Source organism: Diabrotica virgifera, chromosome 4 (assembly GCF_917563875.1).
Source record: "Diabrotica virgifera virgifera chromosome 4, PGI_DIABVI_V3a".
NCBI classification, from domain to species: Eukaryota; Metazoa; Arthropoda; class Insecta; order Coleoptera; family Chrysomelidae; genus Diabrotica; species Diabrotica virgifera.
In genome coordinates, this window is record NC_065446.1 from 162,820,432 (window position 1) to 162,847,876 (window position 27,445).

At 31.4% G+C, this 27,445-nt stretch overlaps 1 protein-coding gene across 1 annotated transcript in view; it reads right to left on the minus strand.

Moving 5' to 3' along the window:
* The window catches only part of LOC114336768 (dynein axonemal heavy chain 10), an 863,661-nt gene that overhangs the window by 295,860 nt on the left and 540,356 nt on the right, over positions 1-27,445 (minus strand). Inside the window, exons 42-45 of the mRNA XM_050648469.1 lie at positions 25,366-25,616; positions 14,069-14,420; positions 4,426-4,776; positions 966-1,215 (exon numbers count right to left, since the gene is read on the minus strand). Of these exons, the coding sequence (XP_050504426.1) occupies positions 966-1,215; positions 4,426-4,776; positions 14,069-14,420; positions 25,366-25,616 (1,204 nt within the window). The remainder of the gene's footprint in view (positions 1-965; positions 1,216-4,425; positions 4,777-14,068; positions 14,421-25,365; positions 25,617-27,445) is intronic.

Consider the following 27,445-nt stretch of genomic DNA (forward strand, 5'->3'; position numbering starts at 1 on the left):
TTTAAGTTATAAGCGATTTAAAATCCGAAAAATGACAAAAAACGCATTTTCGGATTTTAAGTCGCTTATAACCTTAAAACTATTAACTTTTGAGAAAAATGTCAAGAAACTTATTTTATTTAGAATGTCCCAAAGAATCTATAAAAAGTATTTTTCGGAGGAAAATAGGAGATTTTTGAAACAGAGCGCGCCGTTCCTGCAAAAAAATCGGATAAACACGCATATTTAACAATTAAAAAACAACGGTATAAATTAAAGTTAGACGCGATCACTCTTCAGAATCTGGAAGCTGAATATTTAGTCTTCAATCTAAGTATCTGGCAACCTCAAAAATACTAATTTGAATATGAGTTTTTAAGTCTCGAAAATGCGTATTTTCGCATTTTTCAGATTTTAAATCGCCTATAACTCGAAGACTATCAATTTTTTAGAAAATTTACAAGATACCTTTCTTGTTCAAAATCACCGACAAAACTCAAAAATATATGTTCCGGGGCAAAAAAAACGTGATCTTTTGTATTTGTTAAAAAAAAAAGTTTAAACAATTTCTGCCCAAAAATTCCGCCAGGCACCCTTCAGATTTGTTTAAAGGGGACATTTTTGAATAGGAATCCACAAAGAAACCGAATCAGAAATATTTCCAGACGGGAGCGGTCTCACCACATGGACTAAGTGTCCATCGTAAAATCCATAATGAGGAGTATTTAAAAATTTGCTACCGTTGGCTTATTTTTCAATAATTTTCCTTGATTATGAATATTAAATTTAAGAATAAAATAATTCTACTATACTTTCAAATTAGTGAAATTAGATTAGTTTCTAATAAGAAAATTAACAAAAATGTGCTTGAAGTATTAATTTCAAACCATAGCCTCCCGCCCCTTAAGAATAGCTATGACAAGATTTGATATCCATGCAAGTCGTACCCAATATAATGTGATAAAAAAATCCTTATTTTAGCTTACCTCAAATAGGTATTAATGAAGTCTAAATAATGTTTCGGCGTGACATAATTCTTTCTTCTCATTTTCAATAAGTAATCTGAAGTATATTTGACAGTAACAGAACTATGCACGTGTACTACATGTTCAATAATATTATCACGATATTGTTCAGGTAACAATGGGTTTTCCTTTAAGAAAGCTGAGGCAACGGCAACTAAGGCCTGTAAAGGCCATGGATACATCCAATCAATAGTAGTATTATTGACTAATCCTAAAAGTGCAGAATAATTAAAAAATGTCTGGAATACCGTCGATAAAAACATAGTTTCTTTCCCACGCAGTAAATGTGACGAAAATGTCCGTATACATTATGAAATACCGCATGTAACCTCACGAAACATACAATTTGTTTGCTATTATTTAATTTGTTAATTTTTCCTTCCAAATTTTTCATTGTACAATTATTTGCATTAAAATTAGACGTACCTACACATGAGAAATAGGTAATCGAAGCCTAAACAATAAAATTTACAATAAAAAGTATATACTAAGCTTTGGAATAATTTTTAAATTATTATACAAGGTGTCCCAAAAGTAGCGTATCGGTCGAATATTTCGTAAAAATGATTTATCGTCATACCATAAATAAATTACAGAAACGGTCTATTATCTCGAGAAGTACACTTCCAAATGAAAAACCAAAAAACACGTTTTTAATATTTTTCAAAAACCTATCGAAAGACATCAAACACGACCCCCAGCTCCACACTCTGGAGGTGGGCGTGGGGGTAACTTCAAAATCTTAAATAGGAACCCCCATTTTTTATTGCAATTTTGGATTCCTTATGAAAAAGTAAGTAACATTTATTCAAAACATTTTTCTACAAAACATCTATCGACAATTCGAAAAAATGTTTCGAATAAAAGTTGCTTACTTTTATATAAGGAATCCAAATCTGCAATAAAAAATGGGGGTTTCCGTTTAAGATTTTAAAGTTACCCCCACCCCTCCTCCAGGGGGCGGAGTGGGGAGTCGTGTTTAGTGTCAATAGATTTTTGAAAAATATTGAATACGTATTTTTCAGTTTTTCGATCCGATGTTCATTTCGCGAAATATTCGACCGTTCCTTTACTTTTGGGACACCCTATATATTATTCTAATTTACACTCAATGACGTAAATATGGAATATATGTCATGACACCATAACTTAAAAATCTTAACTACGTAGATATTTTGTTATTTCAACCAGTATTAATAAATTAAGGATCAGTCTAGATTACTAGTTACGTATTTATTTTCAAAAAATTATTTTTGATTGAGTATTTTCACGGCCAACCTAATAAAATTCATGTTTGGCTTAAGAAATCACAAATTAAAGCAGTTAGGTATAATGAATGCTTAAGAAGTAAAAAGTATTCTGGAATATCATTTCATTACAATACTAAAATACAAGGTGTTCCATTTAAGAAAACTCAAAAAATACTCATTCCGAGTTTCGACCAACCCTGTATACTAAAATTTAAAATTTCGCTTTATTAATAATTTTTAACAATAACAGACTATAGGCCTATACTAAAAATCATTTAAACATAAATAGAGTTGTTGATGTCAAATCACTACAGTCAAACAGGGTGTGAATGTTTCTACGAAATTATTAAAGACAACGTAATTATCTTTTAAACTAGATACTCCATATAACAGTACAATACATTTATAGTATGGTATAGTTAGACCCAAACACAGACATCCAAAATGAAAGTTATCCTCCAACACCAAATTGTTCTATATGGTCCACATAATGTTCAGAAAAAAGTCACACCATTTTAAGCGTCGGGTTTGGGGGGAGAGGGGGGAGAAATCTGCAAATTCGTAGTTTTTTACGTTTTTCGTCAATATTTCTAAAACTAAGCGGTTTAGCATGAACAACCTTCTACACAAAATTGTTCTACATTAAATTTGAAATAAAAAAGGCCCTATGCATAACCCTTCTAAAATGAATGGTTCCAAAGTTACGGAGGTAGTATAGTATAATTGGTCCAAAAAAAAGCCTAACCCAGACATCCAAAGTAAAAGTTTTCCTTCAACACCAAATTGTTCTACATGGTCCACATATTGTTCAGTAAAAAGTTACACTATTTTGAGCGTCCGGTTTGGGGGGAGATGGGGGAGAAGTCGGTAAATTAGTAGTTTTTTTAGGTTTTTCGTCAATATTTCTAAAACTATGCTTTAGCGTAAGAAATGTTCTATAGAAAAATGTTCTACATAAAATTTAAAACAAAAAAGGTTCTATACATAATTGTTATAAAATCAACGGTTCCAGAGTTACGTAGGGTGAAAAATGGAGGTTTTCAATACTTTTTATATTTACCGAATTCTCCCCCCTCTCCCCCCAAACCCGACGCTCACAATGGTGTGACTTTTTTCTGAACATTATGTGGACCATATAGAACAATTTGGTGTTGGAGGATAACTTTCACTTTGGATGTCTGGGTTTTTGGTATAGTTATATCATAAATATTTCCCAAAAATTATAAAAAGTATCGAAAATCTCGACTTTTCAACCTCCGTAACTCTGGAACCGTTGATTTTATAACAATTATGTATAGAACATTGTTTGTTTTAAATTTCATGTAGAATGTAGAACATTTTTGTATATAACATTGTTTACGCTAATGCATAGTTTTAGAAATATTGACAAAAACTTAAAAAAACTACTAATTTACCGGCTTCTCTCCCATCTCCCTCGCAACTCGGACGCTCAAAATGGTGTAACATTTTACTGAACAATATCTGGACCATATAGAACATTCTGGTGTTGGAGGAAAACTTTTACTTTGGATGTTTGGGTTAGGCCTTTTTTTGGACCAGTTATACTATACTACCTCCGTAACTTTGGAACCATTCATTTTAGAAAGATTGTGCATTTCCTTTTTTATTTCAAATTTAATGTAGAACAATTTTGTATAGAAGGTTGTTCATGCTAAACCGCATAGTTTTAGAAATATTGGCGAAAAAACTTAAAAAACTACGAATTTACCGATTTCTCCCCCTCTCCCCACCAAACCCGACGCTCAAAATGGTGTGACTTTTTTCTGGACATTGTGTGGACCATATAGAACAATTTGGTGTTGAAGGATAACTTTCACTTTGGATGTCTGGGTTATGCCATCTTTTGGATCAACTATACTATACTATTAGTGTGTATTTTAAGAAACAGGACATCGAGGAAAATCCAAAAATGAAAAAATATACAGGGTGTCCCATTTAAAAATTGGAGTTATAAGCAACTTCCGGTATAACCGGAAATAGCAAATATGTATATGAATATATTTTCATTAAACAGTTTACCCTTCAAAACCCCCTAATTCCAATTTTCATGATTCAGTTACCTTTAGTTTTAGAGATATTTGTAAATGGCCCTTTATACTCCTCACCCTGTATATTTATTTTATAAAATTATTAGTATATGCTTAGTTTACCTGGAAAGTTGCGACATCGTTTGCTTAGAAGATCTCCAGCAGAGGACATTGATAAAACCACGTGTAAGTTATCCTGACAAGTATGCAGAAAATATTGCCAGACAGAGTCTTTAGCTACACCATATCCCGCTTTGCTAGCTGCATTTCTGCAAGAATTTATAATTTGATCTTTTTCATCTTCTGCAAATAAAGAGGGGACATATCCGATCATAAGAATGTTATTTATAAACTCTAGAAAACCTTCTTCGATAATCTGATCAGCTGTAAAAAAGAAGCAGGATGGTATATCGTCTGGGCCTAGTTGCGTATATAGTTTTTTCAGGTCTTCTTTAAAGGAAGTTTCATTGTATCCTAAAAGTAAATATGGTAAAGGTTAATGATATATTTTGTAGCTTCTACAACGTATAGATAGACGGTTGATAAAATATAAAACTTTTATACGATGACTACTAACTTATACGATACGAAATGTATCGTTTTATACGATACAAATTGTATCGTTTTATACGATACAAATTGTATAGTTTTATACGATACAATTTATATTTTCAAGATTTATTTACGAATGTAGTTTATAATAAACATTATTTAACAAAAATAATTTAGTCAACAATGAAAATAAATATCAGATAAAACATTTATTATTAAGTTTTAACTACGGGCTATGGTGTACTTAGTAAACTAGTCGCACTAAATTGGCCACCACATTTGATAAGTACTGGTTGAGAATGTGCCTCTGCTTAATCTCTGATGTGTCAGCTATAAGCTTCGACAGTTCTAAATTGCTTAAATTATCTGTGAAAAAACTTCTATTTTTGGATGTGAGAGGTGGCATTCGGATTTTTGCAGATAAAGTTAGGTGACACCTTCAGTAATAATAATTGACTTATGCTCCTTCTCAAATATGCCCGGAACATTAATAAAAAAATTAAAATATTTAAAAATTTCGAAAAACGTCGATTTTTTTCTGATTTCTTTGCTTATAACTTTAAAACGATTCGTTTTGGAACAAAGTCGTAGAGAAATAAAATAAAGATAATTCAATTTTGTATGATATACGACTGGTCAAAAATGTCTTAACGTATTACCTTCTCTGCAATATAGCAATAAATACAAAATAAGGGGGCAAAATACGCCTGTTGTTATTCAATGTTTTTAACCACTTTGGTGGCACTTAGAACCTTAGTAATTCACCAGTGGCGTGCTGGAACTTTTCAAGCGGCCCGGTGATTTTATAGAAAAGCGGCCTCCCATCCTCATTTTACCTTCTATTATCAGGATGTTTTATTCGGTATTTAAAAAAAACAAAAAAAAAAAAACAAAAATATAAATTATTTTTGAATCAAACATAAAACTTTGAATTCAATGATTTTTTTCTTAATTTGCTATATTTTTTCATTTAAATAAATCTTACAAATAATAATTGACATGTATGACAATATTGTATGCAGTAAGGCAGAAACCATAATTTCCTAAATCAATATAATATGAATTAGATGTAATATAATTAAGGTACAAGTAAAATAAAATTGAGAATTTTTCAATTGTGTATTAAGTTGCATTTTAGTAAATAAATTATACAAGTGAGTACAAACACAAGTACAGTACAAATACTTTAATTTAACAATAGATATTTAAAATGTTAATACAACGCAATAATCTAAATATTATTTTGCAATTATTTTATAAAATAATTACTTAACTCTCGATCAATAATTTGCGCATTAAAATAGATTTTTGAGCAAATTATTTTTCGATTTCGTCGATTATTTCATCATTTTTAAGCTCCTACAAAGCTTCTTTTTCTATAGCCATTAGCACAAAAGTGATCTTGTGTTAAAGTACTTCTTAACCGATTTTTTATGTATTTCAATGTTGAAAAGCTTTTTTCGCAAGATACTTGTGTCACTGAAAGAGTTAATAAATGCTTTATATTATACTATTTAATATAATACTTTATATTATACTATATTATTTGGATAAGCACGCACTGATATAAGTTGTACAGTGGAACCCCGATAAGTCGGCCTCCGATAACCGATTTTCATCAGACAAAACAAACATTTTTTCAGCTTGACTGAGTTTTTACCAAGAAATTTACAATACTGTATACAACTGTACGTAATTTAGATGTACTATGCATATGTATATCAGGTTTTTGCAATTATAATGGAGTTTATCTGTAAGTATACTGTATTTTATTAATTTTTACCATATTCTCCGGCTAACCCGGATTTTCGATAACCCGGGTCGGCCGCGGTCCCGATTAATCAGACTTATCGAGGTTTCACTGTACTTATGCAAAACAGCGTAACAGCAAACTATACAATCTTTACACTTTTTAGTACCACACGGAGGTGAGGTTTTCACGATATCAACATTGTCATTTGTTACTTCATGTTCATTATCACTTGGATTAATAATATCATCCTTCATATTTTCTGTAAGCTGAAAATATTCATTATTAACTCCATCTTGTATAATCTCAGTATTTTGCAAAATCCTATTTTAATACAATCCATTTATCAGCAAAATCCATGAGTTCTTCTCTAATTGCAGTCGCAGATATGGTAGGATAAAACTTTCTTAATTGTTCAGTAAATGATTTAAATTTAAATGCCATCAAAGGTATACCATTTTTTTATTGTATCAAAATTTCTAGGATGTAGAGTGCTTATATCATCATAAAACGATTTGATTTGTCTTGATCAAATCGTTTTTAGATACTTTCAATAATTCGGTCAAAAATGAGCAAGATGTTTTTCCATTTTTCAATTCTGCAGAGTACATACATGTTTCAAGGAAATTGGAAAACCATAAATATACTTGTATGTATAAAAATAAATAATATTGTCTGTAGCAATCTATTTATGTATATAAACTATAGCGTCTTACTCATTTACTTAAACTGTATTTCACAATCAAAAAAAATTTGTTTTACTTTATCGTACTATATACGTAGTATAGTATAATAGATAAAGTTATAGGATCGTGCAAAAAAATTTTTTCAGATTTCACTTTTTTTCGACGTTTTGAGTCCCCCTGAGTCTAAAAAGCAAATAAAAAAACATGTCGGAAGTATGTACGTACGTACGTATGTCGCCACCGCCCAGCAAAAACTACTGGACCGATTTTGATGAAATTCGGTATGAGTAAGTTTAAGAGAATTTTGTCGAGAAACTAAGCTTTTAAAAAAAACCTCTCAAAGGGGGGCCGAAATAGGGGGGGTATTTAGGACCCATTTTTTCAAATTTTGACCGAAATGAATAAAATTCAACTCAAAGTAAGCTCATCGATAGGTAAATAAAAATACGGAATTTGACATTTCCAAATTCAAAATGGCGGCCAACATGGCCGACCGCCCACTCGACACATTTCCCTACCAAGCTAAAAACGTGTTTAAGATAAGTTTAATTTGAAAAAGCCGTTATATAGCCTAAAGATGGGGCTATAATAAGGATGTTATCGTTTTTCAGAAAAAGTTACGGGTTGCCTATATTTAAGGGGTCAAAATTTGACATAAATTTGAATTAGATTTTCTCAAAAATGGCTCCAAGGAATTTTTTTATTTTTTGATATATTTTTGATATCCTGTCAGCAAATTGAATGACATTAGTCAGATTTCTTAACTCCCCATAGGAGGGGAGTTATGAATTTTTTATTAAAAAATATTCGAGTGCCCGTAACTTCCTTTTTAATAAAAACTAAAATTTGAAATTTTGTAGACATATATGGTACTTTATTATCTATTATCACAATAAATTTCATCAAAAATATGGCTTCCGGTTGAACCGGAAATGAATAAAAAATCTTATTTTTTTTAGATACGCCCTATATATTTTTACACATTTTGAAAGAATGCAAAATTACCTTTCGAATGACATAAAACTCATTGCTGTAGCTCAAAAACTCGAAAAGTTACGGTAAATAGAAATTTTGCTATAATCTTATGTGTCCTCTCTCGCGCGATCATAGCAGAGCATTATTGTAGGGCAGTCAATGACGGTATTTGGCTCCGAATTTCATCCTACTACATTGATGTACTTGATATTTTCACAGTAAGTAGGGAATAGCTCAAGAAACAAAATCTACCCTATATACTATGGCGCTTTGATCTTGGGGCGGTTCCCACTTCTTCAAGGGGGTGGAAAATTTGTTGGTCAAAATAAGCACGGAAGTGGCTAAAGAACCTATTTGTAAGCAAAAACTGTTCTATACTTTTTTTTTGAGAACTCAATACTTTTTGAGTTATGCGTAGTTGAAAATTGGCCATTTTCATTTAAAAATGACACTTGTTCGGACGGATTTTTTTGTGAATACCTTAAAAACTATGCATCGAACTAAAAACACTATTTAGATTATAAATAATAAAGAGATTCGTTCCCTCGTAAATATTCTATTTATTATACAAAAAGAGATATGGTAAGTGAAAATAGTTTGTTTTTTGGTGCATGCTCAAATTGATGTATTCAACTTGAAATAACAGAGGAACGGCAGGTTTTGGGTGTATAATGCTACCAAAACCTTTTGTAGTGTTTGAAAAGGCCTTTAAAACGAACACCGTTAAATGTCGGTTACATACAAACTAAGCGAGATATGGTGCAAAAAAATATATGACTAATGTACTTTAAGTAAAAATGAAAAGTATATACATTTAACCCCCCATCCACCATAATTTAAATGCATTGTTTTTCTTTTGCAATACCTTTTAATATAGTGTTATTTCTACTTTCAAAAAGTTGAACGGGTTTAAAATGAATGGTTTTTGTAAAAAATGTGAGCAAATTATAGAATGAATTTTTAAATTTTAAACCTCCCCCATAATAAAAGCGCCATAGTATATAGGATAGACCTTGAATTAGGAGATTGGGCTATACAACAGAGATGAAAACCCTAAGATCCATAAGAGGTATCACACTCAGAGATAGAATACGAAACGAAGACACATTGAGAGTGCTAGACGTTCAAGACGTAGTGAGATGGACAAGAGCGCGACGACGCATGTGGAGAGACCACGTAGATCGGATGGACCCTGAACGTATGGCGCATTGGGCGAAAACACAGAAGCCCAACACCAAGCGACCGATAGGAAGACCCAAAAAACGATGGTACGAGAGTTGGAGCTCTGGATCGCAGCAAAGACTGTAACAGAAGAAACAGGACATAGTCCTATTACAAGAAGAAGAAGAAGAAGGAGAAGGGCTACTCCCAAAATTTCATTAAAATCCATGCAGTAGGATAGAATTCGGAGATAATATCTTGTTCTTAATCTCGTGCATTGACTGGCGTAATCGAAATAGAATGAAATACAAATATTGTAAACTATTAATTTCTCAGAAAAATTAACTAATTTGAAATGAAAGTATGACTATAATATTCTATTGATTTTTGCAATAATCTTTACATCTATAGTGTGTCCCCGAAATATGGCATCGAACATTTTCTCAAATGCAGGAATTAATGATGCGTAGAACCATAAAATACTTTCAAGTACAGAAGGTGTTTCTAAAATATCAAAATAACGAGTAACTTTGTTATTTTTATAGAATGCCAGTATCTAGTACCATAACGATAATAGATCGGTACGATAAAGTTCTCGGGCGGCCCTTCCGTCCATCGTTTTTTTTTAATGTTTTATTAATATTATTAGCAAAATTAACATCCGATTAGAAATTAAAAAAATATTTTTTTGTTACATCTCAATATTTTTGTGAAAACCTATTTGACCGGCCTCAAGAGGCCGCGGCCTCTCGGTGATTGCACCGATTCATTTATATGGCCAGCACGCCACTGTAATTCACTTAGGAAATTCTTTGTAACATACTTAAACCATGTACCAAATTTTATTAAAATCGACCTAATAGATTTTGCATAATAAATTTGCAATCTAAATGTTTTTAAAAAAGTTCAAATTATTTAAAATCTTTCTGAACAAAAAGTAGACCATTTAGAAGTTGGCTAATTTTTTAACATATATACAGGTGCTCTACCTATCTAATACACTTTACAGAATTAAAATCCGATTATTTAAGGGGCCTCAGCAATGTTTTAAACTTATAAACAATTTTTTGGCTTATAAAAAAATAGCTTTGTTTAATAATAAAAAAATTAATTTTTAACAATGAAAATAATTAAAGCCGGTATAATTTGACTTAAACTTTCAAATGCTGTCAGCAGAATTGCTATTTTATTTTTTAATCAAATTTATTCGCGTTCAAAAATTGCAATTTTTAGATTTTTTAAAAGTTCCACTGCGTTTATCTCGAAAACTATGCATCCTACGAAAAAACTTGTAAGAACATTTTTTGCTTAGAATTACCCAAGAAATACAAAAAATATATTATTTTGCGAAAAATCGATGTTATGTAATTCCTCAAGTTCTTTGTTTATAACCATCTTATCGACATCCGGCTAAACTGTTATCCAAAAAAATCGTGTTCTACGGGTCAAAATACATAAAAATCTTGGGTAAGTCCATCTAAATAAAGGAGCCTTTAGGGCACCCTCCTGGCCACAGCACTAATCTGTTTATAAGCCAAAAAATTGTTTATAACTTTAAAACATTGCTGAGGCTTTTTAAAGAATCCGATTTCAATTCTGTAAAGTGTCTTTGATAGGTGGAGTGCTTCTTTATATGCAAAAAAATTGACAAATCTTTGTATATACTACTTTTTGTTACGCAAGATTTTAAAAAATTTTAATTTTTAAAAAAAGTTTAGATTGCAAAATTATTGTTCAAAATCTAGTAAGTCAATATTAATGAAATTTGGTGTACAGTTTTAGCACATTACAAAAATGTTCTAAGGGAATTAGGAAGGTTCCAAGTGTAACCTAAGTGATGGAAAGTCATTGAATAAAGACAAGACTTGTTTTGCCCCCTTATTTTATATTTATTGCTATTCTGCAGCAAGGGTGATAAATTAAGACATTTTTAACCAATCGCATGTGATAGAAAATTTAATTATCTTTGTTTTATTTCTATACGACTTTGTTTCAAAACGAATCGTTTTGAAGTTATAAGCAAAAAAAATTAGAAAAAAAAAACGAAATTTTTTGAAATTTTTAAAAATTTTATTTTTTTTTATTAATGTTCCGGGCATATTTGAGAAGGAGCATAAATCAATTATTATTAATGAAGTTATCACCTAACTTCATCCGCAAAAATCTGAATGCCACCTCTCACATCCACCTAAAAACAGATCCTTACTGGTCTATTACTGCAGAGATAGACTGATGGTTGAAAAAATTCCATACCAGTGATGATTTAGTACGCTAAGCACCAAGCTATGTAAGTAAATTTTGTGCGATTTAAATTACGTGTATCTACTATAAATAGCATTATTAATGCTCTACTATAAAAGCTAGATATTTTGCAACGTTTTGCCAACTTTTGCTCTATATAGTTTTTTCCAAGGTTATTCTTAGAAAAAAAAAGAAGTGCTTGTGTTTTTGTTCTTACATGTATTGCTAATCGTTATATTTTTGTTATAAATTATTTTTTTTAAGATATTTTTTAAATATGTACCTACATTTATTTTGTACAATACATGTATCGAAAATACCTAGTCGTGGCCTTTATTTGCGTTTTTAGTCGTTGGTGTATATGATACACCGCGCCCGTTATAATGCCTAATATACGGGCACCCGTAGTAGCTAAAGGTTATCTGTAAATTTAAACGAAGTCTATGTAAAAGTGGTTTTAATTAAATTGGCTGGAACTTTGCAGATACATATCTTGGGTCATTCTGAACAAAAGTTCTCATTACCCCAAGACTCTACCCCTCAAGTAAAAATTTTCCTTGCTCCTCGCTGTTTCTACTAAAAGGTTGGTCCTGCGAGGGTTAAGGAACTAAACTTATGTTAATTCATAGTGAGTTATGGGTAATTGAATGTTTATTTTTTTCGACGAGTACTCAAATCTAAGTATTCATGCGTAAATAACGGGAATCAATGCATTTTATAAAATATAGCTGCTAAGCACTTATTAAAGTACTTCGGAATACCTTTTAAAAGGAGCTCCAGGAGAAGTTAATAGCATCAAAATTTAGCAAGTTACGATGAAAATTTCCACGAAAATTAAAATTTATATCCTTATAATAGTTTCTTTATATTAGCAGTGGTGTTTTCAAAAATTTTGACCGGTTTAGAATACACAGTTTTAAAAAAAATATAATTTGAAAAATTCAGAATTTTTAAAATTATCCTTATATTCATTATCTTTCGATAATAACTCCAAAAATACTTAATATGCGTAAAAAATGACATATAACCAAATTTTAGTTTTTTCTATATCAAATATTTTAACTTTTTACTCTTACTGTAGGATCAAAAATAACCGAGATTAAACGTTTCAACGTTTAAAGCTTAAATTTTGCTGCGAGAACCATGTAACCGGGGCCATTTAACCTTTTATTTAAAAAAAAAGTAATGGGTTTAGAAGATTAAGTTCAACGTAGTTTAATAGCCCTTGGATATTTTATAGGAGAACCTGATACCGTAAAAACTAACGGAGTTATTAAAAAAAAAGTATAACATTTTTTGTGAAAAATTTTAAACGATAAATTTTGAAAAACTTTTGGAGCGTAAATCTAAATGCTATCAACTTGTTCGGGGCTCATTTGATAGATATTTCTAGATACTTTCACAAATTAATGTTTAATAAGTTTATTTTATAACGTAAATGATTTTCCCGTTATTTAATATTGAACACTTAGATTTGGGTACTCGCCGAAAAAAAATACATTCAATTACCTATAACTCACTTTTAGATAACAATAAAAGGTTTTTCTAGTAAGGAGTTCATCTCGTTTTTTATTAGATTCAATTTTGCTATTAACGACTTTTTTGTAAAAATTTATAATTTTTGAGTTATTTATGAAAAATCGGGTAAAAACATCCATTTTTCTCGCGAAAAATAAAAATTTTTAAAATAACTCACTAAGTTTTGATTTATTTTAATAACTTTATATAACAAATTTCGCTTAGAATTTGTCCCTCTATCGAATTTTGGCGTTTTTTAATAAAAAAGAGAAGGGGTGGCATCCACCCCCATGGTAAAAGCACAAGTTATCACTATGTCACCCTTGTTCCATGAGATATCCTCTAACTACTCACCAATTTTCATGCAAATCGATGGAGGTTCAACATAATCGGGGGTAATAGCTCATATCCACCTTCAGTTACTGCACTATAAGCTTTTGTACAGATGAGGGCGGTTTGCCAGCAGTTGACGTCTCGGTTAGCCGACGTTTGTACCGTACACATAACAGCGTTTGACTGGCGGTTTCATTCCTCCCCTAGTGACTTACGTTACAACCGCCGTGGTTTGATGATGTTGTGCGGTTGCATGTGTACGCATGTTGAGGGGTTGCCTTTGTTATCTTGAACCGCGGCGTAACCGTCTGCATGTGTACGAGCGTTAAGAACAACTTAAAAACAGCAGAAGACAGCTAGATGAACTCTTTAGAGGGTAATGATATTAGTGGGTGTGAGTGAAAAGATAAACATTTGGAAAAGTGGAATTAGACAAGCCAACCCTACGTAGAGGATAAATGTGACGATGATTATGATGATTTTTTGCTTAATTTAGTTGGCAAAAGCATAAAATAAAAATATAAGTACAATTAAAATTTAATATAGGTACCTCTAGAAAGCGTTATTTCGAAAACCTCACATCCAGCAGTAAAAGCTGCTAGACTGGTAAAACTTCGTTTGCCAGATCCTCCTACGCCAACCAACATCATGTGACCCCTTTCCAGCCGCAATCCTCTGTATATTCTGGTTAGATGTTCCAGAGCATCGTTAAAAAGAATAATATTCATTTTTTCTTTCTTTTCATTGTATAATTCAATGAGTTCTTGAAAGAGGGAGTATACGGCTTCATAATCGAGCAAATCTTCATAGAATCGGGGTTCGGCTTCGTTAGTTGCATTGCGAAAGTCTCCGAACAAAATCGGATCTCGCATTGCATATTCTACAATATCTATTTTTTCCTCCTAAAAATATAATTATTGTAATACTTCGCAAATCTAGAAATTATTTTTTTTAAATATTATGAAATATAACATTAATAAATATGTACCTATTAAATAATATACAGAGCGTCCATAAGGTATCGAGAAATTCATTATTAGCTAAATAAACAACATTATTAGAAATTCCCGAAATAGGTCGATTTTTATTTTTAAATTACGATTTTTTTGGCATATAATATATATATATATATATATATATATATATATATATATATATATATATATATATATATATATATATATATATATAGGGTGAGGCAGATAACTGGCCTATTAGAAATATCTCGAGAACTAAAGGCAACAGAATCATGAAAATTGGAATAAAGGGGTTTTGAAGGATGATCTATTAAATGAAAATATTTTCATCTCTTTGCAACTTCCGGTTATACCGGAAGTTGCTTATAACTTCGTTTTTTTTTTTAAATAGGACACCCTGTATATTTTCACATTTTTGGATTCTCTTCGATGTCTTCTTTCTTAAAATATGAGGTTTTGTAATATTATACAGGGTATTTTAAAAGATAATCACGTTTTTTTATTAATTTCGTAGCAATATTCACACCCTGTAGAATTGTAGTAGTTTGACATCTAAATCTCTACTTACGTTCAAATGATTTTTAATATACTCTACGATTGTTAAGAATCATTAGTATAGCTAAATTTTTAATTGTAGTATACAGGGTTGGTCGAAACTCGGAATGAGTATTTTCTGAGTTTTCTTAAATGGAACACCCTGTATTTTTGTATTGTAATGAATTGATATTTTATGGTACTTTTTTATTTCTTAAGCATTTTCTATACCTAACTGCTTTACTTTGTGAGTTATTGGTGATTCAAGCTAAACATTAATTGCAACAGAAAATACGTAAAATTTTATTAGGTTGGCCGTGAAAATACTCAATCCCAAATAATTTTTCAGAAATAAATACATATTAATCCAGACTGGTCCTTAAAATTACCAATAATGGTTTAGCTATCAAAATACCTGCGTAGTTAAGATTGTTGGTGCGATTAACAATTAAGCACAAATTAAAGCAGTTAGGTATAGGGAATGCTTAAGAAATAAAAAAGTACCATAAAATATAATTTCATTACAATACTAAAATACAGGGTGTTCTATTTAAGAAAACTAAGAAAATACTCATTCCGAGTTTTGACCAACCCTGTATACTAAAATAAAAAATTTAGCTATACTAATGATTCTTAATAATAGTAGAGTATATTAAAAATTATTTGAACGTACGTAGAGTTTCAGATGTCAAGCTACTACAATTCTACAGGGTGTTAATTTTGCTACGAAATTAATAAAAAAAACTTAATTATCTTTTAAAATACCCTGTATAATATTACAAAATCTCATATTTTAAGAAAGAAGACATCGAAGAAAATCCAAAAATGTGAAAATATACAGGGTGTCCCATTTAAAAAAACGAAGTTATAAAAAGAGATGAAAATATTTTCATTTAATAGATCATCCTTCAAAACCACTTTATTCAAATTTTCATGATTCTGTTGCCTTTAGTCTCGAGATATTTCTAATAGGCCCTTTATTTGCCTCACCCTGTATAGTCGATGATTTTTTTAAGTAAGAATAGGGGTCATGTGATAGCTCATTTGGAAGGATATTCAATTATCTATTCAGTAACATAAAGATTAACATCATTATTTACACAGCGAGTGCAATTTTTTTTAATTAAATTAATTGACACAAAAAGAAGAGTGTATGTAATTTATTTAATTCTAAAATATTTTACTAGGTACTGTCATAAAAGAGAAAAAAACTTATTTGAAAAATAAACATTGATTTCCGCTTAAATGAAAAATTTAAACTGCCAAGAGGCAGGTGGATAGTATCTTCATCATTAAATTTAAGCGAAGACCAATATTTATTTGTCAAATAACCAATTTTTTTCTGGTTTTATGACAACAGTAATACGTATTTTGAATGAAATAAATTACATAGATTCTTCTTTTTGTCTCGATTAATTTAATAAAAAAAAAGCTTTTTGGACACCCTGTACGGATAATTAAATTAATGTTTACATTACTGAATAGAGAATTGCATACCCTTGCAAATGAGCAATTACACGACCCCTATTCTCATTTAAAAAATTTACCGATTACGTCATCACACCCAGATGGATGACGTCACTAGTGTGATATATATGCCGAAAAATCGTAATTAAAAAAAATCTACTTGTTTCAAAAATTTCTGTACTCACCGGTGGGACCGAAGACGTTCGGATACAATTAGCGTCTCTTTTCAAAGACAATGACGTCAACTTTGCAAAGTAACAAGACACTTACTCAACACACACACTACACATGACACTAGGTACCTAACTGTAAAAATTTACCGTACCTACCATGCCAATGGCCATTAGTTGTCGAGGCATTAGCTAAATAAAAAAAAATCTAATAATGTTGTTTATTTAGCTAATAATGAATTTATGCGTTACTATATGGACGCACTGTATATTATAATAATATTACAGTGCTTTTCAGATAAAACTATCTACCTTAAATAACTTTTAAACTATTGATTTTTAGAAAAAAACGAAAAAACACGTCAAATAATACTTGAAGGGGGACATATTATGCCATATTCAAGCTTGCCCCGAAAAGCACCCTCTCACCCCCCGTATCATCCGTGAATTTTTTCAAAATTACTTTCACCTCTTTTTATTTGATATTTGAATTCTCCTCTTTGTACTGATTTCAAAAATGTATAACACATGATGCTTAAAGTGATAAGTCTATGAGAAAAATAAATACAAAGAAAGAAACTGGATTGAATAAAAATTAATCTTTAAACAATTTTATAACATTTAGAAAGAACATTTCACTACCAAAAATTTTAAAAATAATCATTCAACATTTTAACAATAATTATTAAAAATTTCAAAAGCCATTTTGAATAATTGGACATCTTGGCTATTAGTGCACCCTATGTAACGCACAGCTGAATCTTATGTTTGTGCGTCACAGTGTTGCCACGACATTTCTTTCATAATTTCAATCAATGTTAAATGTACCTACAAAAATAATAGAATAAGAACGTTTACTTCTCCGTCAATATACTAGGTAGAATGAAAAATGAGGTGTCAAATGAAAGCTTATAATCCAAGAATAGTACTAAAGGTGAGAAATTAGACCTAGATTGTCTGTCCCTCAAAAAATAAGCGTTATATTGGGATTTCTAATGTCGACATTAAAAGTTGCACTATTTTTTTTTTCTATAAAACATTTTGATCTAAAACTTACCAGACAAATTTCTTTGTACTCTCTACTTTCAAATAAACGTGATTAAGAAGCTAAATTTTAAACTTCGTCACACAACTTTTGCGATTAAACTTTGCAATGCACAAATCCGCACCTTTTTCTTTGAAAAGTTCATAACCTTTATCATGATAAGAATAAAAACTTGAAGCAGGTACCTTTGTCTTCAGAAATGTTAGAGCTATATATATACTGTAAACATTTCAGAAAAAAATGTTTAAATGGAACAGAGTTGTAGCGAGGTAAACGCAAAAAACGTGATTTCATTTTTTTTATTTTTAGGTAAAAATGGCGATTTTGACAATGTTCCCCCACATACAATTCAAAATAAACCTCATTTTCGTTTTCAGCACCATCGAAAATATAAAGTATGAAAAAATTAGCCATTCACCCCTCCGTGGTCAGTATCTCGAAAACTAAGCGCTTTTTTGAGGGTGTCCCGCTCGTGTATAATATCACAAAAAATTGTAACGTGATAGTATGAAAAAATAGAGGATACGGCAACGGTGTTACAAGTGATGGTCGGATCCAATGCCAAAATCTACACAGACATATTAGGGTGCACTAATATCCAAGATGTCCGAATAATTATTGTTAAAATTTTTGGTAGTGAAATATGTTCATTCTAAATGTAATAAAATTGTTAAAAACATCATTTTTCTATGGATGCTATATGCAATGTGCAACTTCTCTCACTACTTACATGCATTCAAAACGTACAATTTCTCAGGCAGTGAGAAAAGTCGGCCATTGCAGTGAGAAATATTTTTTCTCACGGGTTCACCGCCGGTTTAAATGTTTACATGTTTACAAGGATCGCCATTTCCATGGTAACATGCACAATACAAACACAATTATTTTTGTCAAATAAAATGTGTTCAAAACTTATCAAAAATTACCTTTTAAGACTACTCAACTGTGAATTATAATTTTAAATAAATAAAGTATATAAATATTAAGAATATTAAATACCTATGTGTATATATGTATTTTATTTCAATTAAGGCATATAATATACCTAAAAGCACCTAAATTATTTAATTTTGAAATTTGAACTCTTGACAAAAACGCATCCATAGAAAAAGTACAGTGTACAACACGAGAGCAAATGACTTATTTCTCTCTCGCTTGATTTGCGGCACTCGCCTCGTGCCTCGGCTCGTGCCAGCAAACTTCTGCGCTCGTTAGAAATATTTCTTTTTTCTCTCTTGTTGTACAATATACTATTTTTTTAATCCAGTTTTCTTGCTTTTGTATTTATTTTCCTTATAAACTAATTACTTTAAGAATCATGTGTTATACATTTTTGAAATCAGTACAAAGAGGAGAATCCAAATGTAAACTAAGAAAAGGTGGTAGTAATTAAAAAAGAAGAGATGATACGGGGCGTGAGAGGGTGTCAGGGAAGAGAGGGCAAGCTTAAATATGGCGTAATGTCCCCGTTTAAGTAATATTTGACGTACTTTTGAGTTTTTTCTAAAAATGAATGGTTCAAAAGTTATTTGAGGTGGATAGTTTTATCTGAAGAGCAATGTATATAAGAAGAATGTCAAGTCGCCTGTTTTTTTTTGAGTTAAATTCTTCAATAACCAAATAATTAAAATTTGGAATGTCTTGAATCTTGTTTTTTTTTTGCATTAAAATTACAAAAATGCCCGTCATTGTTCTGAGACATATAATAACCATTAACAAATAAGGGCAAAAAGGGCAGTTTTATCGTTTAAAGAGCTACAGGTAAAGATAGCGTCTTAATCACAAATATATTATTTAGAGTACAGTAAGGTCTCGTTTAATGCGGTGGATACGTTCTTCAGAAAACCGCATATAAAAAAATCGCATAAAAAAGACTTTACTTGCATTGAAAAAGTAGGGATACGTTGCGTGATTTTCTAAAATCACATAAAATGGTGGACGTTTATCCACCAAAAATTGTGTCTGATGTTTTTTTTTCTTCATTGGGCGAAATAAAATCTTAAAGAAGAAATTAAAAACGCAAAACGCAGACTAACGATATTGAGATTGCAAAAACCTCTTCTAATGGAACATAAAACTTTACGACACTTAATTAAATGTTTCAATCCAGAAATCAAAATGTGCTGTTTATTATACTGCAACTTGAAATCAGCAACATTTAAATTTAATTTCAAAACAATTACAGGTTATATAGGTCTGGATCCCGCGTATAAAAAAAGATGATTAATAGCAAGCTGACTATTTGTCAATAGCTTAAGGGTGTCTAGTCGGACAAACTTTGATATATGGGAACACTGAAATAGGGGAAGTTTTAATTGTGGAACAGGTTAAAAATTTGGAACGGTCAGACCAATAACACGTCACATGTATTTTGTCCGACAGAACTTCCAATTGATTTGTTACCCTTTCATTAAACTCTCATGCAAAAATCAGACTGCTATTTATCAGCTGTCATAATTCCTGTCATTTGACATGTTCTACGTGTTTCATTCATTAAAATGCCCATTTGGTGATAAATAGCAGTCTGATTTTTGCATTAGAGTTTAATGAAAGGGTAACAAATCAATTGGAAGTTCTGTCGGACAAACTACATGTGACGTTTTCGTGGCATGATCGTTCCAAATTTTTAACCTGTTCCACAATTAAAACTTCCCCTGTTCCAGTGTTCCCATATATCAAAGTTTGTCCGACTAGACACCCTTAAGCTATTAACAAATTTTCAGCTTGCTATTAATCAACTTTTTTTATACGCGGGATCCAGACCTAATTAATAACTTTCAATGCGAAATTCAGATTGATATAATAGCTGCATGGTATATCATGTAACAAGGGGAATACCCGAATTGCAAACTCTCAGACTACTGGATGGGAATAGTTAATATTAATTATACTATATGTTAATAATAGACATTTTTGAATGAAATACCAACCGCATAACTTCAAAATCGCATAAAAGTAATCCGCATAAAAAGAGACCTTACTGTATTCATCCTTTGGTACAAAGACAAAGGTTTAAAAGGGTAGTCTTTGAATTTTGGTCAGATTATTTGTTGCTTTGTAAATGGCAAAAGGAAGCTAAAATTCTGAACATCAAAAATTTTTGTCAAAAAAAATTTAAGAATTTGATGTTGCATGAAAGGTTGACTCAAGTAGTCCTTATAATGCACAAAAAATCTCAAGACGATTCATTCATTAGTTTAAATTTTATTCAATTTGTTTATCTCACAGAACTTTTTTTTTCAATGTTATTGCTCAGAAAATAATAATGATATATAGCGGTTCTGCGGGAACCACACGAAAAAAGAAGATTTTTATTTTCAATATATTTAAAAAATAATAATGAACAGTGATTTTCTTGATTTTTTTTATCAAAAAGAAAAGATTAACTTTATTTTTTGAGGGTAACTTGCTTACTTTTCCAGCTAGATACTTTTTTAAAAACAAAACTAATGCTTTTTCAGACACTTTAAAAAAAGTTATGATAAGTTCAGAAAGTGCTTCATTTTTTGGTTATTTCACGTTGAAATATTCTCCGCTTCTGCTGGATCTCTAGACTTCATAGACCTGGATCCCGCGTAAGAAAAAAAAGTTGATTAATAGCAAGCTGAAAATTTGTTAATAGCTTAAGGGTGTCTAGTCGGACAAACATTGATGCACGGGAACACTGAAACAGGGGATGTTTTAACGGTGGAGCATGATAAACGTGTCGTCCTGACAAGTTTATGATGGTGAAAAATAGCAAGTTGTTTTTAAGTTTATTCAATACCCAACGGTATATAATATATGAAAAAATGTTTGTCCGACAAAAAGGTTGGGCATTTTAACGAGTCCGACACGTAGAACATGTCACATCACAGGAACTATGTTGGTGATAAATAGCAGTCTGATTTTTGCATGAGAGTTTAATGAAAGGTTAAAAAAGCAATTGGAAGTTCTGTCGGACAAAATTAATGGGAAATTTTCCTAGTCGGACATTCTAAACATGTAAGATATAGACAAAAATGTTGGTGATAAATAGCATGCTAATTTTGATTTGTTTATGTACAAATTATATTTTGTAACGCAAAAAGTTATATGTCGGACAAAAAGTTTGGGCAAATCGAAGGAAATAAATAAAAAACATTTTTTCAGAATGACTTAGTCACATATTGATAAAGCTATTTTAGTTGGATATTGTTATTTATATTCACATATTTGCATGTGCATATATATACATGCACACTCCAAAAACAGTGAGATAAGTATCAATGCATGTATATATTGCAAAACAATTATTTTTTTGGGTGGAGTTTGTTCTAGATATTCTCAAAATGACAATAAAAAATGTCAAAGAACATATGCAAGCAATCTCTTAGGGTTTTCTAATTAGGCGCATCAGAAAGTACGGAAAATTTCCTACAAAAAACGTTGTATACATTTTTTTCCATACTCAAATCTTAACCCTGTAAACGACATTGAAAAATGTGAAGAGTCTAAAACTTCGGTGCTTATAAGAATAGACGTAAATATGACACATTATGCTTAGAAGTATGTATTAGAAGGCTGCATTTGTCAGTGTGACACTTTGTGCTATACAAAGTAGTATTTGAAAGTACATGGTCTCTGAGTTTCTGTTTGCCACGTGTGTTGGAAATTAAAATTTATATTAACTATGGAGTGTTTTTGTGTCTATTTTTGAGTGTCAACAGTTTAAATTTTAAGTCGCCAAATCAAAAGTGAAACCATTCAACGGAATATTTTTGAGTAATTTTCGAACATTTTACAAAGTTAGTAAAATACTTGGTCATCAATTCAATGAGGTTCAGTTGCCAGGTAATTGTGAAAGTTCTATTGAATATCATTCTTCGTGCTATAATGCTTTGCTTGATTGAAAAAGGGTACCTAAATAAATTATTACTAAAATTGTATAACGTAATTTTTCTCAACTTTCTACAAATGAAATAATAATGTAATTAATATGTCACATGGCAAGAAATAATTTGCTGCCAAAATAAATCGATTAGTTTAAATTTGAAGTCACGATTGCAATTTATTATGAATTATTGTCAAAAGTGACAGTTTTTCTTAAATGGAAATGTATTCATAGACATAAGGGTAGACAGGGAATACAGTGCAAAAAGTCGATAGGTGGTCTATCTATCTCTTTTAACCAAACGATCCCGCGCATGTGGCAGACAAAGATAGCTAGACCACTCAATCCATAATATAATTTGCCTGATCTACTATAAATGTATTACAGTGAGGTATCTAAATGATGTTGACATAAATCGAAAGATATCAATTGTAATTGATTGCAGGTACTTTTGACATAAAATAATCACCCCTTATTGAAATTTCAAAAATTATTTTTTTAAATTGTCCGACTACAAAACCTACCCCTTATTTTTTTCCGACAACAGTCATTCTTGGTAAGGAATAATTTACTTAATTAAATTTCGTCTTTGTCGGAAAGCTATTTATCACCAGCATTTTTGTCTATATCTTACCTGTTTAGAATGTCCGACTACGAAAACTTCCCATTAATTTTGTCGGACAGAACTTCCAATTGCTTTTTTAACCTTTCATTAAACTCTCATGCAAAAATCAGACTGCTATTCATCACCAATATAATTCCTGTGATGTGCCATGTTCTACGTGTCGGACTCATTAAAATGCCCAACATTTTTGTCGGACAAACATTTTCGCATATATTACATAACGTTGCCTATCAAATAAACTTAAAAACAACTTGCTATTTTTCACAATCATAAACTTGTCAGGACGACAGGTTTATCATGCTCCACAGTTAAAACTTCCCCTGTTCCAGTGTTCCCGTGCATCAAAGTTTGTCCGACTAGACACCGTTAAGCTATTAACAAATTTTCAGCTTGCTATTAATCAACTTTTCTTTCTTACGCGGGATCCAGGTCTATCACACGTGGGTACACTATTTTGTTCACTTTTTATGATAAAATATATATTTTTTTAAATACTAATTTTTTGAGCTATTTGCGAAAAACCGTCTAAAACCGTGTTTTTTTTTGTTTAAAAATCAACATAATATTTACTCGCAAATAACTCGAAAAGTATTGATTTAGTGAAAAAACTCTGTAGAACAAAGGTTGCTTAAAATAGTTAGTTTATCAACTTCCGGATTTATTTTAAACGTACGTTTTTTCACCCCCGAAAATGAATGGTGGCCACACATCGGCACAATATCACGTTTTTTCTTTGACAGGTTAGCTATGCGACATACGTGTATCAAATTTCATGTTAATCCGAGTGGTATTTTTTAAATCCAGAGCAAAAATCGTGAGTAAATAGACTATTATATAAATAATAAAAAGACAATACTTGGAAATTTGCAGGAAGTAAACAATTAATATCAGAAGCACAGCAAGAAAGATCTGTGTCAATATCTATTATACAAGGTGTCCCAAAGGTAGCGGAACGGTCGAATATTTCGCAAACTAAACATCTGATCGAAAAACTGAAAAACACGATTTCAACCATTTTTAAAAATCTATCCAATGACATAAAATACGATGCCCCACACTACCCCTTGGAGGTGGGGTGGGGGGAAACTTTAAAATCTTAAATGGAAAGCCCCAGTTTTTATTGCAGATTTGGATTTCTTATGTAAAAGTGAGTAACTTTTATTAGAGACATTTTTTCGAATTATGGATAGATGGCGCTATAATCGGAAAAAATCATTTATCGTGACACCATAGGTAATTATTTATAGAAACGGTCTAAAATCTCGAAAAATACCCTTCCAAATGAAAAGCCAAAAAAAGATGTATTTAATATTTTTTAAATCCTATCGAATACCACTAAACATAATCCTCCACCCAACCTCCTAGAGGTGGGGTGGGGAGTAACTTTAAAATCTGAAATAGTAACCTCCATTTGTTGTTTCAAATTTGGATTCGTCATGAAAAATTAAGCAACATTTATTCGAAACATTTTTTAGAATTGTTGATAGATGGCGCTATAATTGGAAAAAGACAATTTAGTAGCGCCACCTATCAACTATTCCAAAAAATGTTTCGAATAATGTTGACTAGTTTTTCATGACGAATTCAAATCTGCAATAAAACATGGAGGTTGCCATTTAAGATTGTAAAGTTACCCCCACCCCAAGTCGTGGGGGTGAGGTGGAAGATCATGTTTAGCGTTATTCGATAGGTTTTTGAAAAATATTAAATACATACATATTTCTCGAGATATTAGACCGTTTCTATAATTTACCTATGATATCACGATAAATGTTGTTTTTTCGATTAGAACGCCATCTATTATCCGTAATTCGAAAAAATATCTCGAATAAAAGTTGCTTACTTTTACATAAGGAATCCAAATCTGAAATAAAAACTTGGGGTTTCCATTTAATATTTCAAAGTTACCCCCCTCCCCACCTCTAGGGAATGGAGTGGGGATCGTATTTGATGTCATTGGATAGATTTTTAAAAATTATTGAAAACATATTTTTCAGTTTTTCGGTCCGATGTTTAGTTCGCGAAATATTTGACCATTCCGCTAATTTTGGGACACCCTATATAATATCCATTCAATTGCGGAGTACAATTTTGCCAATGCTATATTTCAAAAAAATTATACCTTAAGATTTAGACACAGGTTCCGTGAATAATAATATTATTAATCGTAATCCTACCTCATCCTCTTGTTGTTCTTGAATCGGCTCAAATACAAAGTCATCGTCGTCGATTTGTTTTAGCAACTCCTTTGCTTTATCTTCCTTTTTGGGAAAGGCATTTTCTAATTCCATCAAAACGTGCTTCGTCATTAAGTTTTGGTCTTCTTGGTTTATCAATCTGTCACATATTACTCTTAAAAACTCATTTCTCCATAAGCGGACAATGTATGCCTGTTTTGTATAAAGATTTGGAACACTCAAGCAAATACCTAGAATAAATAATAACATAACGTTTCAAAATTTATTTCAAATCTATACGAAATATTCAATACAATTCTCTTGAGAACGATTTCCTGAGTGGACATCAAAAAGACAAACGTTATTTTTTTTATTTAAATTAACGTGTCTCAGCAACGCAGGCAATTGACATGGTTACAAAAGTAAGGTTTACAATATGTTTAAATTAGAAGAATTAAGAAAAATTAAGGATTTAAATTAAGAAATTACAATATCAGCAAAATAATAAAAAACAACATTTATATGGCGTAGTATAACCGAGAGTCTTTGAGAAACATTATCACATTATTAAAGTTACTACATATTATCACTAAGAGTGGCGGTTTGTTCTTTATCCAGTTTATGTTGTCTTCGGGTGTTCGTGTATAGCTGGCACTCAACTAGTATGTGTTTGACGGTGACACGAGTGTTGCAGGTATGACACCAAGGAGGATTTTACTTGCTCATCAGGTAACCTGTAAGACGGCAATGTCCAATTCTTAGTCTTCTCATGACAACTTTGTCCCTTCTGCAAAGTACTGGTATTATTAAGGCAGGTATTCTGGGTTAAATATTATGGCGTTTTGAGTTTGTTCTATTCCAAAGGTTTTGCCAGACTCTCAAGCACATTTGGTTTACTGTATGTTGTAAATCTACACCAAGTTGTATACTCTCCATTGGAATGTCAGAACGGGATGCCTCTTTGGCCGCTTGATCGGCGTTTTCGTTTTCTGTAATACTCACGTGCGATGGAGTCCAAATAATGCTAACCGATACGTTCTTATCTAATAATAGGTGGCATGCATTGTGGATATCTTGAATTAGTGGGTTTTGGGAGTAAAAGTCCTTGATGGATAGTATGGAGGATAGCGAATCAGTGCAGATTGCAAGGTTTTTGCTTTTGTTGGTTGGACAACTAAGTGCTTTCATGACGGCATATAGTTCGGCTGTGAAGATGCTACAGTAATATGGAAGACGGTAGGTAGCTATAACTTCGTTGGTGGTAGTCACAGACGAACCAACTTAATCTTCGAGTTTAGAAGCATCTGTGTATATGATTGAGTCATACTGTTTGGTGTGGATGAGTTCGAGGAAGGATGACTTTTGGGCGGAACTAGAGGTTTCTTTTTTGTTATAATGTGTTGATAGACTGGTGTTTATAGTGGGCAATGTTATTGTCCATGATGGAATGCAAGAATATGAGATTGGAGTAGTAGTTCGTAAGTCTATATTACCTACTAGTTCTTTAAGAATTTGAAAAGCTGGTTTTACTGCTCTGGGTTTGTTTACTATTGCTGGTTTGGTAGAGTTGGTTAACCCGTTGACTGGATTATTTGGATTAGCTGATGCTTTGACAAAGGATGACAAAAGAAGTCGCTGACGGCGAATATGAGTAGGTTGTTCGTTAGCTTCGACTTGAATACTTTCAATGGGGCTAGATCGAAGCGCACCAAGACATATTCAAAGAGCGGTGTTTTGGATGATTTTGAGGAAATTTAGTTGTGAATTGGGAGCTGACATGTATAATATACTTCCATAGTCCATTTTTGAACGAATTAAAGATCGGTAAATTCTCAGCAACATACCTTCATCTGTTCCCCACTGATGATGCGCTAGTGATTTTAAGATATTTATTCTTTTAATACAGGTACCTTTTAACTCATGAATATAATATCTCCAAGATAACTTTTTATCAAAGATTACACCTAAAAATTTTTGTTGATGTACTACTTGTAGTGGGATTCCGTTTAAGGTTAACTTAATTTTGTTGGGATTATGGTTTTTACTAAAATGAACTATTTTATATTTTTTTGATGAACAT